This window comes from Pezoporus wallicus, unplaced genomic scaffold (genome assembly GCF_028554395.1).
Source record: "Pezoporus wallicus isolate ANWC-B61680 ecotype Strahan unplaced genomic scaffold, APGP_CSIRO_Pwel_v1 contig_7506, whole genome shotgun sequence".
Lineage (NCBI taxonomy): Eukaryota > Metazoa > Chordata > Aves > Psittaciformes > Psittacidae > Pezoporus > Pezoporus wallicus.
The window spans coordinates 1036137-1049592 of NW_026637546.1; the positions used below are offsets into that span (position 1 = coordinate 1036137).

Genomic DNA, 13456 nt, shown 5'->3' on the forward strand with positions numbered 1-13456 from the left:
ATTAATTCACAGTTCTAGTTCTGCACACTTACACAGCTCTGTATACCTACAAAAAACTTGTCACAGCATGCATATGGTGGGCCTGCACTTCCAAGTTGCCTCTGACAACACTAACAACCAGGCTTACTTTTTTGCAGACCAAGTGAGTAATTAATTGTTCTCTGTACTTGCTTCCATGACCATTTTGTGCTCTACAGTCAGCACAGATTCTTGACCTGCTGTATCAGTGCCAAAGCTGAGCTTCCCAAAAAGAGTGTTCCACTGTCACATAAGAAAAACTGGGGTCAGAAGGGGATCAGAAAGGAGATGCTCAATGACTCTTTTGCCTCGGTCTTCACTGGCAAGAGCTCTAGCTACATTGCCCAAGTTGCAGCAGGCAAAAGTAGGAACTAGGGGAACGAAAAACCACCCGCTGTAGGAGAAGATCAGGTTCAAGATCATCTAAGGAACATGAAGGTGCGCAAGCCCATGGGACCTGATGAGATGCATCTGCAGGTCCTGAAGAACTGCCACATGAAGTTGCCAAGGATTATCCATCACATTTTAGAAGTCATGACAGTCTGGTGAGTTCCGGCTGACAGGAAAAGGGAAAATATAACCCTCATTTTTAAAAAGGGAAAGAAGGAAGACCCAGGGAACTACAGGCTGGTCAGTTTTGCCTCAGTCCACAGCAAGATCATGGAGCAGGTCCTCCTGGAAAATAATCTAAAGCAAATGGACATTAAGGGGGTGATTGGTGACAGCCAACATGACTTCACCAAGGGCAAATCATGCCTGAAAATTTTGGTGGCCTTCTATGATGGGGCTATGGCATTGGTGGATAAAGGAAGGGTGACTGACAACATCTACCTGGACTTGTGCAAAGTGCTTGACACTGTCCCACATGGCATTCTTGTCTCTAAATTGAAGAGATATTGACTTGACAGGTTGACCATCCAGTGGATAAGGAATTGGCTGGATGGTCACACCTAAAACATTATGGTGAATGGCTCAATGTCCAAGTGGAGACCAGTGACAAGTGGTGTTCCCCAGGGGTCATTATTAAGGCTGGTGCTGTTCAACATCTTTGTTGGCAACATGGACAGTGGGACTGATGCACCCTTAGCATGTCTGCCAATGACACCAAGCTGTGTGGGGTCGACAAGCTGGAGAGAAGGGATGCCATCCAGAGGGACCTGGACAGGCTGGAGAGATGGGCCAATGCCAACATCATGAAGTTCAACAATGGCAACTATAAGGCTCTGCTGCTGGATCAAGGCAATCCCAGGCACAACTATAAGCCGGGCAGGGAATGGATTGAGAGCAGCCCTGAGGAGTAAGACTTGGGGGTGTTGGTTGATGGGAAGCTCAATGTGACCCAGTAGTGTGTCCTCGCAGCCCAGAAAGCCAACCATATGCTGGGCTGCATCAAAAGGAGCATGACCAGCAGGTCAAGGGAGGGGATTCTTCCCCTCTTTTCCACTCTCATGAGACCCAACCTGCAGTACTGCATCCAGCTATGGAGCCCCCAACACAAGAGAGATGCAGACAGGCTTGAGTGAGTCCAGAGGAGGCCATGAAGATGATCAGAGGGCTGGAGCACCTCTTCTATGAAGACAGGCTGAGATAGTTGGGCTTGTTCAGCCTGGAGGAGAGAAGGCTCTGGGGAAACCTTAGAGCAGCTTCCAATACCTAAAGGGGGCCTAGAAGAAATCTACAGAGGGACTTTTTAGAAGGTCCTGTGTTGTTAGGACAAGGGGGGATGGCTTTAAGCTGAAAGAGGGGAGATTTAGATTAGAGATACTATGAAGAAGTTCTTAACTATGAGGGTGGTGAGGCACTGCCACAGGCTGCCCACAGAAGCTGTGGCTGCTCCATCCCTGGCAGTGTTCAAGGCCAGGCTGGATGGGGCTTTGAGTAACCTGGTGTAGTGGAAGGTGTCCCTGCCCATGACAGACGGTTGGAACTGTTGGACAGACGGTTGGAGCTTTAAGGTCCCTTCCAATCCACATGATTCTATATGATTCATGATTCTATGATAGGCAACCTGATGTCCATTAGTACAGCACAAAGGTGAATCTCATACCCAAAACTACTCACTCTGTGCAGGAGACACAGGTGTCCACAAACCAAACACCACAGAATATGTATTTAAGAAGCAGGGAGCATGGGAGAGCATAGGTTATTTTAACAGTTGATTTATTGCCAGGGAGACCCTGCCTAGAAGTAAGTTCTAGGCAGTTTCAGAGCAAAGACTTCATTTCTCCATGAGTTTGTACAGCCGCACTAGCACATGCAGACAAGTCACTACTGCTCTGGAGAAGCACATGACTGAAAGAGGCAAGAGTGCTATACATCCACTGCAAAGATGTGTCAGGAAAATCACACACTATTTATATGTTACCTTGCTCAAGCTACTAACTATCCTCTCCATGAGGCATAGCCTTTATATGTCTTTCACTTTTTTAACAAAGGAAAGGAAAAAATTATCTGGGTGCAACATGTTTTCAAGATGCATGAGAGGTAAGGTCCAGGGTCTGTGAAATGAAAGAAAAGTAAGTACAGGAAAATTTGTCCAAGTTTCACCTCAAGGGTCACATTTTTTCAGATAGCAATAGAAATGGCACCCCTGCTGACTGGGATTTGAACAAAACTATCTGAAACATATATATATTATGTATATAAGTGTGTGAATATAGTATAGTTATATGTTACTTTCTTATGTAAAAGTCTGGTAACCATTGAGACATAAATATGTTTATTTGGGAATCATTATACCAAATTGGCACTTGTTTTGTTCTATGTGTAAACATCTGCCATGGACCAGTGTATGTAAGGAGAGCTGGGGTTTCCAAACGGAAGTGATTGAGTCACTATCTCTGGAAGTATTTAAAAGATGTAGATGTGTCACTTTGGGACATGGTTTATTGGTGGACTTAACAGTGCTAGGTTTATGGTTGGACTCAATGGTCTTAAAGGTCTTTTCCAACATAAACAATTCTGTGATTATACATATTAGTGTTCAGTACACCTTCAGAGTCCGAATTTGTTCAGTACAACTGGTTCTTTGAATGGTCAAGAGGTACCAGACTGTTGGAGGGTTTTGGTTTTCTAGCCTTTTTTTTTAAGAGCTAAAGAAAGACAAGTGACTTCCTGGAAAAACGTTTCAGATGCTAAACTGAAGAATGTTAGATGCAACACTGTCAGGCAAAAAAAAATATTTATGCAGGACAAATTCCAGTATCCAAAATTGGTTCTCACATAGATTGCTGAACTCTTTTCATCGGTCATCCTAGTTTATGCCAGCAGCTTGAAAAACTGAAAAGTTGTATTTTTAATAACAAATGAAACCCCACTTAAATTAAAACCCCTTGTTAGCATTGAATGTTCAACTAAGCCAAAGAAGGAAGCTGTGGTGAAAGCAAACGGATATGAAATGTGAAGAATTTCTCTCCATTTACTCTGGGTAAAAGCTGCTTAGCTTGGTCTGACCACTAAACTGATTAACAAGCGGATTCAGCTCTCAAGAAAGTTAAAACTCCCTCTAATGGCAACTGGATAGAGTCTGAAAAAAATGAAAAGCATCTCACTGTATTTGAGATGTATTTTTGGCTAGGCAAAATCTGGTTAGTAAGAATGCTTTTGGAAAGTGAAACCTTAGCCAGTGGCCAAGATTCCTTTAAATTACAACAGATTTGTTTAGGCTCCTGACATAAAAATTTTATGTGCTTTGTAAGATGTGCTCTTTAAAAATTAATGTTACATAAAATGCGTTTTCTCCAATGTGTCTGTTGCTTTAAGAAAATGGCTTAGAAAATCACCCACGACAGAGAGCTCCTCCCCTCCATGAAAAGGGTCCTGCTATTCAGCAGCAGCACTCCCAACAGAAACAGTAAACACTGTCAGAGATAGTTACAGGATCAGAAAATCTCAGGCTTAGGTTTATTCGTACCAAAATAAGCATTTAGACTGTCCAGCGAGTGTAATAAAATACGAAAATACTACATTCTGCTCTCAAATACCAAAAAGAAATTCTCATTAGAAAATAATAAAAATTGAGAACATACCACATGTCCTTTCAATTGGCAGAGCGGTGTCTGCAGGATAAAAATATTAGGGAATCAATGTAACCAAAGGATTGATGGCTAGCACTAGATGCACTAGCAATAATATACAAGGAAAAACTTCCAAAATCAGGAATTTAGGAAGCTTCAAGCTCAGTCATAATGACAGCTGATCACACTTTTTTCTACAGCCTTGAGGGCATTTCAGGTTCCCAGGTAAATTCTAGCGCTTAATCTCCTTTATTTTTGCTATCCCTGCAAAACGCATGGAATTACTGAGAGATCATGGCTTGATTTTTCATTAACAGTGATCATTCTGTGAGTCATTTTTACAGCCTAAAGGTCATTTCAATTACCCCAGCACAAGAATCACAGGAAAATATACTAGGGGCTGGAAATCCAGAGTAAAGTCAGCAATAAAAACATTAAATATTTTATTCAAAAACTGATTTTTTAAAAATGCTGACTTTTAATCTAAAAGCTCACGAGAGCCGTTCTCAAATCCAATCTAGTAACTCTTCTGCTTTAGGAACAGAAGCTCTTACAGAAGGGTGCAGAATAAACCAGCCATTCATGCTAGCATGTACTCCCCGTTCAGCATATCAGAATAAGAAAGGCATTTGGAATCTGATCCAAACCTTGCTTAAGTTATTAAAAAAAAGGCTTGCAAATTCGCACGTGTACCTTTGTTACCCCTTCTTTTACTTACTGGAGGTTCAAAGCCACTTACCCCACCAAGAAAACTAGAAACTAAATGGATAATAGCGGGAAAAAAAGCGTAAGTACATTCGGAAAACAGGGCATACTCGCCTGTGAGATACTAGAAACAAAAAAGGCCTGGAATACGTCTATGTTTGTAGGCAATCTTATTTTATTGAATGGCTTGAAGTGCTGCTTAAAATAACACTTTACAGTCTGTACAGGCAGTTTCCATTAATATTTTTTTTTCTTCAGAAATCATGCATATTTATGCACATCATTTTGAGATAGAATTACCATTTAAAGCAGAAATTCCTTTTAAAAAAAAAATTTTAAAAGATAAGGCAGGCAACAATTCTTCAGAAGGCAAAGCACACAAACTCTCTACACTAAAGGTATAGTTTATTCACTGAGAGATATTAGTAACTGCACAAGGTCATTTAAGGATGGATTCAACTGAAAATGACAGTGGCTCTGTTGTTGGAAGTTTTGCTGTTGCCTGTTTAGCCCCAGAAAAGTTTTTTGTGCATTTATCTGTTGCAAACTTGTATTTTTGGTTCTCTTTAATAGCACACTCTCTGTATTTCTTAGAAGCATCTTCAAAATTCTCTTTCACAAATGATGCTCTCAGCTCTGCTCCTGACCCATCAGGAAATGTTTGGTGGAACATCAATTGAAATGGAGCGTATTTGAGAGGAAGTTTGGTACTGGTTTTGCTGATCTTGCTTAATAGCTGCTCCTGATGAGCCAGAGAATCCTTATTAGAAATCTGAGAGAAAGTCCTTTTTGGAGGAGAGAAAGCTGATCTTTCACGAGCTTCCTGAGGAAGGCACGGTATCTCATTACATGGCTGCTGAATGTCTTGAGCATGGGTCAGAACAAGTGAATTTTCCAGTTTTGGAGGCATGATGTCATGCTCAGTATTTGAACAGTCCTGACTTTGTGACACCTTAGCATCCCAACCTGCCCCAGGTTTGAGAGCTTGGACAGTAGTAGCATTTAATAGGCATTGTTGGTAGAGGACAGCATCACTAATGGGGCCACATTTTGGCCACATTAAGAACCTAGAAGGCAGGGGATACTGTCTATAGGTAGTAGCTACACTGACATTTGAAGAAATCAGTTCCATGTTGCTGGATCCTGAACACTGCATGGTTAGATCAAGGCAGGTCGGTAAAAAATTGCAAAACTCCTTGTTTGGAGTATCAACTTGAGTAGTGTTGAAGGCTGTCTTATAGGAGTTGTATTCAGCTCCATGCACCATGCGGTTAGGGAGGAAAAGGGCAGCTGCTTGTGTAGCTTCCATCATCTCCCTCTCTTTATACTCTCTCTCTAGCATAATGTTCTCCAACTCTTTATCAGCAAAAGCCCGTCTCTTTCTCATCCTGTCACTTACAGGGGGTGGCAAGGGTGAATTCCCTCCCAGGTAAGGGTCTGTTGGAATAGGACGGTAACCTAGAACAACAAAGCAGCATTAGGAATGAGGCTGCATAAGAAAAACATTGGTGTGCTTGTAACAGGGCTCTGTTTGAAGCCAGTCCGGCCAGGCACGGAGTATTTGCTACAAACCGTGGACACCATCAGCTCCTGCTGAAACCATGTCACGGAGCCTTAGCTCCTTGAACCATCAGGCACATTCTTTACAAGCTCTTCAGTGCAGATAAGCCAACCCTGCCCCCCTGACATATGTAGTCTCCTAGCTGATTAGTAACTTTAAAAAGGTATTCCAAAACAGCAGATTGAGGAAAAAAAATTAAGGCAGTGTGTGTGTGCAAAACCCTGCTGTGTGTTATGACTGATATTCCACCATGCAGCTTAACGAGATAACCATCCATTTTCAACATTCAATACAGAAAGTATTAAAATATTTTATTTCTTCAGAACTAAAAGAGAACTTCAATAAAAGATATAAAGCCAGTCTCCAGTATATTCAAGTACCAGGCTACCTAGATTTATTTAATATAACCAACAAGGTCCAATCCCATTTGCTCTACTCAGACAAGTAAGCCCATCAAATTAATGGAACTGCTTACAGGAGTAACAAGAACAGGGTTTTACCTGCTTTCACTCCCATTCCTCTCACACAGGTTTCCCCATTGCCAAGGCAGATATCTATACCTACAGCTGATGCCTTTTCTATTCTCTAATGATGAATCACTACGTACATATTGCTACAGATGGTAGAAAATTCGAAGGAGAACTAGGAGAAAAGAAAAAGAAAGTTAAGATAAATTAGAGAAAAGAATACAGAAGAGGTTTTTTTGTTTGTTTTTAAATGGTGAACTGTAGATGAAAATTAAGAGGTTTCTAACAGGACAGGAGTTTAATTGTGCTGTCACAGGCAGAGAAAAGTGCTTTCTATTTTGAAAAAGAAAAAAAAAAAAAGAGCTAGATTAGAGAATTGTAGTGCTTTACAGGACTACAGTTTGGAAAGTAACTAAAACATATGCAGAAATAAGTTTGGGCATGATCCCAAGAGGGAGTGGGGAATAAAAATACACCCTTTCACTAAAATATCAATCTTTAAAGTTTCATTCTTCTGCAGTTAATAGTTTTGACAGAAAAAAAAAAGAAAAAAAAAGGAAAAAAAGGCAGCCTATCATCGATATCTTATTATTGATAAAACTGCAAACAGTGCTGCTGTGTTAGGTCAGATCAAAAAAGCCAAAGATAGTAATTTATCTATTCATGTGCTGATAAAAACACACTCGAACAAATTACCCTGCCCTGCAAAACGCTGCTGGGCAGTCACGTAAAAAGAATGTCAGCTTGTAACAGTAACTCTCAAATTTCAAATTACAGTTGCTAGCATTTCAGGCGTTATTGGAGGGGGGAAGGGGGGGGCAGCTCGAGTTTTGCCACATCGATCTCAGCCACGAAGGGCAGGAGGCCTGCGCCGCACGGAGCCAGTGGCCGGCGTGCTTTAACGTCATTCGGCGTTTATTTCGGGAAATAACGCTGTATTTCACGCGTATCCGCTAGCAGCCGCGGCTCGGGCGGAAGGTCCAGGTTTTCCTTGAGGCGGAGCAGGGTTTCCCCGCTGCCAGCCGGTGCTGCAGAGCTGCCCGCGGAGGGGCGGGGTACGCTTACCTTCCAGGATGCTCTTGGCCAGGAGGCTCGGCGTCCGGACGTGCCTCTGATAGACGGCTTTGCGCTCCAGGCTCGCCTGCTTCCCCGCTAGCCCCTTCTTGTCCTAGGACAGCGATCGGGCGGCCCCGTCAGCCCTGGAAGTGCTCGCCCCGTCCGTCCCGTCCCTTCCCGTCCCTACCCCTCTTACCTCGGTGGCCTGCTGCCGTCGGAGGGCCACCTGGGCGGCCATGACACGCTGCCGTTCCACCACTAGCAGGCAGTTGGCGCACTGGCAGTCACGCCAGCGGCAGAACCGCTTGTGTCCCTTCAGGCACGACACCACGCCGTGGTTGCGGCACCGGGCGCACTTGGGCGTGCGGCTCAGCTTCCGCGGCTCCCCCCGCCGCGGGGCTGCCGCCGCCGCGTCCTCGCCTTCCTCCTCTTCCTCCTCCGGCCCGGCGCTGCTGCCGGTGGCCTCGGCCGCCTCCCCCTCCACGCTCTCTACGTCGATCTCCCAGTCGGCGGTGGCACGTCCTTCAGCCATGGCTCCGCGACAGCGCAGCTGCAAGAGAAGGGTCAGGTCGTTTGTCCCTTCGGCGGGACGGCAGCCGGGGAGCACCCGCTTCCTAGGTGGCCGCCTCGGAATCGCCCTGCCCAGCAGCCCCGAAGGGATGCGCCCCGGTAGGGAGCTCATGGCAGAGCCCGCCTGGGATATCGTCCACCCCCTCATCGCCTGCTCGGCCCTATTCTTCACGTTCCACGAAGGGCTTAGTTGAACCTCGACGGTCGCTCCCTCTCTTCTCTCCACCACCCCCACCCCCGGCCCGACCCTGCTTGCCGCAGACCTGTGCGCGTCCGCAGCGGCGGAGGGAGCAAGAGGAATAGCGCGCAGGGCTTTCGGATCTGCCAGGTCCTCACAGGGACCTGTTTGTTTCAGGGTCCTAACAATGTCTGCTCGCCAGGCTCAGACGTAGGGGACAAATACGGAACGCCTGGGCATCACACACCTCTGCCGTCCGCTACCGCCACTCGGGACAGCAGGATGAGCTCCTTGAGCTCTCTGCACCGCGGAAGCAGCTCCTTTGCACTTACCCGGGTTCAGCGCCCGAGGCCGGCAGGGGGAACGAGTGCAGGCAGCCCTCCCTGTCCCCACAGCTCGTTGGGCTGCCCAAGCGCGGTCGGAGGCAGGAGGGCACTCCCGGTCTCCGCACGTAGGAGTGGTGCAAGGCTCCGGGCCGCCGTGCCGTCGGGGGGTCACTGACCGCCGCGCCGGGTAGGGTCGGGAAGACCCCGTCACTTGTCTGCGGTCGCGCTGTCCGCAGCAGCGCCGCGGATGACACCCGGGCCGCCCTCCGCGCGCCCGCCCCGCGGCACAGTGCCCGCAGCGCCCGACCCGCCGCGTTTTCAGCGCCGGGCGCAGCCGCTCTGATTGGCCCGAGACGCCCCCTACACGCCCCTTGTTCCCCCCCCCCCCCGCGTGTGCCAGCCACCACCCGCCCGCTCGTGGGTGCGGAAGAGCGGGGGGGGGGGGGGCAGAGGGGTGCTTGGGGTGCGCTCAGCGGCCGTAGCGGGAAAGGCGTGCTCGATCCCTGATGGTGGGGGGGAAATGGTGCTTGAGAGGAAGGAAAGGGGAAAAAAAAACAGTAACGCGCGTGGTGGTGCCAGCTTAGAAGCCAGCGGCGCGGGGGAGCGGCTTCCCCGCTATCGGGGAGCCTCCCGAGTCCACACGGCTGGGACAGCCCCGTGGGTTTCGTTTGCGGTCGTTCGCCTCGCTAGGGCCGCGACGTGCCACTGTGCGCCTACCGGACCCGCGGCAACGGGCTTTTCTCGCGCCTGAAAATGCAACGGAATCGCTGTTCTCTTCCTGCCCTGTCGGGAATTAGGGCGAGGAAAATGCCCGTTCATTTTTTCAGCGTTATATCCCCTCGGTGGCGTTTTCCACCGAGCACCGAGATGTTGACTTCCCCCCCACTCCAGCTCCCTGACGGAGGCCGCTCTTCGGAATCTGGGTAATACACTCTGTCTCCCAAAATAATGAGCAATTGGGATCGTAACGCACGACGTCTCGGCCGTGCCGGCAGGGTGCGGGAGCTCGATGCTCCCGTCGGTGAGAACGGTAATTCCCACGGGACGAGAGCTGGCGAAATACACTTGAGCCGGGCAGGGGAAGAGCGAGTGAGTTTAAACAGAGTGTTCCCAGGAGGACAAAAAAATAATAATAATAATTAAAAAAAAAACACAAGAAACAAACAAAGGTGAGAAAAGGCACGGGGGGCAGGTGGGGAACGGGGGACAGCATCATTTCCCCACCAGCGCGCGGAACGTGTGTCCGACGCTGTTCTCCGAAAAGGAAAAAAACATTCTGCCCGTTCTCGGAGAAGAGCGTGTGTACAATAAATACCGGCAATACCCATGTATATAATAAACACAAAATATTCGCTCACGGTGAACACACGGCCCGGCTGCCCGCAGCCGGTTCGGCATGGAAAAACCCTGCTCTCGCAGCGCTTAGGAAGGCAGGCCAGCGGCCGAGGCGCGGGCGGCGCTGTGAGGCTGGTGACGGGCGCAGCCTCCGCCGCCTCCTCCTTGGCCGCGCAGCGGCCCTTCCCCTCGCCCCGCGGACTGCTGGCACCTGCAGGGACGAGTGGAGGGAGCGTTTGCCGAGCGTTTGTCCCAAGGGACCGTGTGTCCTCCTCTGGCCGTACCGCCTCCAGTGCTCACACCGGGAGAGCGGGGAGAAGGAAACGCATCCCCTGACGGCAGGTATTATTCATCCTAAAAGAGACTCCGGCTACTGTTTGACTTACAAGCATGACTAAAAGGCAAATACCCAAGGAATTCCACTTTCCCCCTTGGGGTCCCTCTTAAAAGGCACAAGCATGACAAAAGACCTGCTAGGTTAGGAAACAGAAGTCCCCTTTGCTTGTAAACCGACACCAAATTACAAAGTACGATTCTGCGGGCCGCTGGAGTAAATTACAAAACAGTTCGCCTCCTGTTTACTTTATCCACAGGGAACTCTGAAACCCGGCCATCACTTTAAAGTGTGTTTGTACAACTTTCTTCTGCACCTCTTGGTTGAGCTCGGGTCCGCAGTGCGTTTGCGCTCCTCTCCAGCCTCTCTCTCCTCTCCCTCCGGGAAAGAGGGGTGACTCTGCCGTCCTCCGGCTGGACAAACATGCGGGAGGAGGAGGCGGAGAGCGCTTCCATCGCTGCTGCTCCCACTCGTGTGCAGCGGAGACCTCCGCTCCCGCTCAGCTCCCCCTGTCCCGCTGTCTGCGTGCTCGCTCTGAGCGAAAGCGGGCAGATGCCACTCCGTGCACTGCGGGGGAAAGGCGCTGATTTCCACTCGAGGGAAGGCAGCGAAGCCCACGACATGCCACTGTGCACCCATCTGCCCCCGCTACAATGCGCCCCGCAGCCCGCGGGTACGGCTGCCCGGAGCGGCAGCCAGCGGCCGGGACTGCTGGGGTGCTACCGGGCTGCTTCACAGCCTCCGCGGCACACCCTTGCCGTGCCCGACCCGGCCTGTGTGTCCCCACCCCAGAGCCACGGGGGTTCACCCGTGAGCTGAACTGCCTGGACCGGATGGGAGTTCCCGGTGTTTCCTCGGGCCGGTCAGGCGACTGGTGCTGCACCGGCCGTGGCACCCCCAGGCCCCTGAGCAGCGGAGGGAGGGAGCGAGCAGCTCCGGGTTACTCCCTTCGAAGCCGGCGGCTTCGCCGGGCCCTGCTTTGCATTGGTGTCCGGTGCGGCGTGCAGGTGCCGCGGTCCCTCCGCTCCTCTCCTCCTTAACCCTCCCTTCTTCTAGAGAAATTTATTACCGAGGTTAGGGCAGGCTAACCAAACGGCAACCCCGGGTGCAATTTCCGCGGAAGGAATGCTTTGATCTTGCCTTCTCCCCGCGCCGTCGGGAGCACATTACATTGCCAAACGAGGGAGATCCCCTCCACTTGTTTGGCCAGAGATGTTACCAGTTAATCTGAAACAAATTGCCTCCCCTCGCTCGCCGACCCCCGCCACCCCCGCCCCGCGGTCCCGGTGCCCGGTGCCCCCTCCCCAGGGGCCCGAGCAGCCCAGGAGCCGGGCACAGCGATAAAAGCTTCTGCTCCGTGGAACGTGAACATGTGTTCCAGCGAAGTGATCTCAGCTGCGGGGAAGAGAAGACGAAGAAAGAGAAAGAGAAAGTAAAAGAGAAAGGGGGGAAAAAAAAAAAAAAGAGAAAAAGAGAAAGAGAGAAAGAAAGAACCAGTAAAAACTGTGATTTCTTTTTGTTTTACATCACTCACCCTCTGTCTCTTGTAAACAGCACTTACTCTAAGGTAAACCTGGATAAGAAACCCATGGCACAGATCTTTCTAAACTGATTGTACCTTAAAACACTTTAAGCAAGCATGTTGGTTTTATTTTCCTTTTTAAAAAAATCTTTGCGTTTTAAACAAGCATTTCATTGTTTATGTGTTTTAATGCACTGCTACCTAATGTATTTGTAAAGTAGCTAGGTAAAGTCAGAGGACGAATTTTCTGCTATTTCTGGATGTCAGTCATATAAATATAATAAATACATGTAATAAGGATGTAGGAAATGTCGTTGAAATGTGTTCATTATAGAACATAGATATGCAAGCAAATTTTATTGACTGTGACAGTGATTCCACTGCCTTTGTAGGAATGTTTGCTTTGACAAGGAGTATTATACCAGGATAATCTTCAGTTGTGTGAAACTGGACTGATATCAGAAGCAGTAACAGTGAGCAAAGCAGAACTGCCACTCTGGGCACAGTTAGTGAAAGTCTGATGAGAAGTCTGGAGGTGTCAAAGGAAAGTTTCCCATGGACATAGACTGTCTAAGCTTTTTCCAAAAGACAAAGCTTCGACAGCTTTGGATCAGGCACAGGGTGAAGCAGTTTTCCCTCTACAGCCCTTTTCATCCTGGCATCTGCCTGGAAGAAGGGATGAGCTCCCAGAGAGAAGGAAGTGATGGGCCATGAAGGAAGGGCGGGTTTGCTCTCTGCAGCTGGGCGCTGCACCAGGAAGACACATTCTGGCCCATGCCTCTGCAAACAGGACCATGCTGGCAGGGTGATCATTAGATAAAGCAAGGAAGAAACACAGTTCAGTGGAAGTAGAACTCCTTCTTCTGCAGGGTCTGTGGCCAGGGGACGCTTAGGTAGACCTAGAGAGACTCCAAGTCAAAACCAGTCCAAACCAGTCCTTATCCAATCCTGTGATGGAATTTTGAATTTAAACAAGAAAATGCCAGGAGGAGGGCTTCTGTGCCATCCACAGCAGCTTTGCTTTGTCTCGTAAACAAGGCTGACCTTTGGTTTGCCACCATTTAATAAGTCAGTAGACATTTGGCAGGTCTCTTGCTAAAATGTACTAGAAAGTTGGATCAGCTCTCAGTGTGAATATCAAGAATCCACTATACAAGCAGTGAGCATAGCAAATTGTCAAGTCAGCAACTAGGGCACTTCACTATAATCTTCCCAAATGTCTTAAGTAGTTTGGCAAATCTCTTGTTGTAATAAATTCTAGTGAAGTTTTGGGGTTTATGTTTTTTTTCAACATATGGCCTTAAAAAGTAACGTAGCCAAGAATATTTTTAGAGTCACTGCAGAGTTTGCTGGAGATGTTGTCTCGAA

The 13456-nt window shown here is 48.5% G+C and overlaps 1 protein-coding gene across 6 annotated transcripts; it reads right to left on the reverse strand.

The window, feature by feature from the left end:
• Nucleotides 1-5100: 5100 nt before the first annotated feature.
• DMRT2 (doublesex and mab-3 related transcription factor 2) lies at nucleotides 5101-8409 on the reverse strand. Of its 6 annotated transcripts, none has more exons than XM_057406152.1 (4): nucleotides 8020-8409; nucleotides 7833-7935; nucleotides 6908-6942; nucleotides 6067-6197 (listed from the first exon to the last, which is right to left on the reverse strand). In XM_057406152.1, the coding sequence occupies exons 1-3, from the start codon at nucleotides 8353-8355 to the stop codon at nucleotides 6914-6916; spliced, it is 468 nt and encodes a 155-aa protein (XP_057262135.1). In that variant the 5' UTR covers nucleotides 8356-8409; the 3' UTR covers nucleotides 6067-6197; nucleotides 6908-6913. The 6 variants fall into 6 exon arrangements, 5 of the variants coding, with proteins under 5 accessions (XP_057262130.1, XP_057262131.1, XP_057262132.1 ...); XR_008971793.1 differs by having other exon boundaries at nucleotides 6073-6197; nucleotides 6801-6942; XM_057406147.1 differs by lacking the exon at nucleotides 6908-6942 and having other exon boundaries at nucleotides 5101-6197.
• Between the last annotated feature and the right edge of the window lie 5047 nt (nucleotides 8410-13456).

What these genes read in the sequence shown, in the direction of transcription:
- DMRT2 (XM_057406147.1), bottom strand. Translation starts at nt 8,355, where the DNA reads ATGGCTGAAGGACGTGCCACCGCCGACTGGGAGATCGACGTAGAGAGC. An exon ending in GACGGCAGCAGGCCACCGAG is followed by an intron (nt 7,936 to 8,019) that starts GTAAGAGGGGTA and finishes TCGCTGTCCTAG; the next exon opens with GACAAGAAGGGGCTAGCGGG. An exon ending in GGCCAAGAGCATCCTGGAAG is followed by an intron (nt 6,198 to 7,832) that starts GTAAGCGTACCC and finishes TTGTTGTTCTAG; the next exon opens with GTTACCGTCCTATTCCAACA.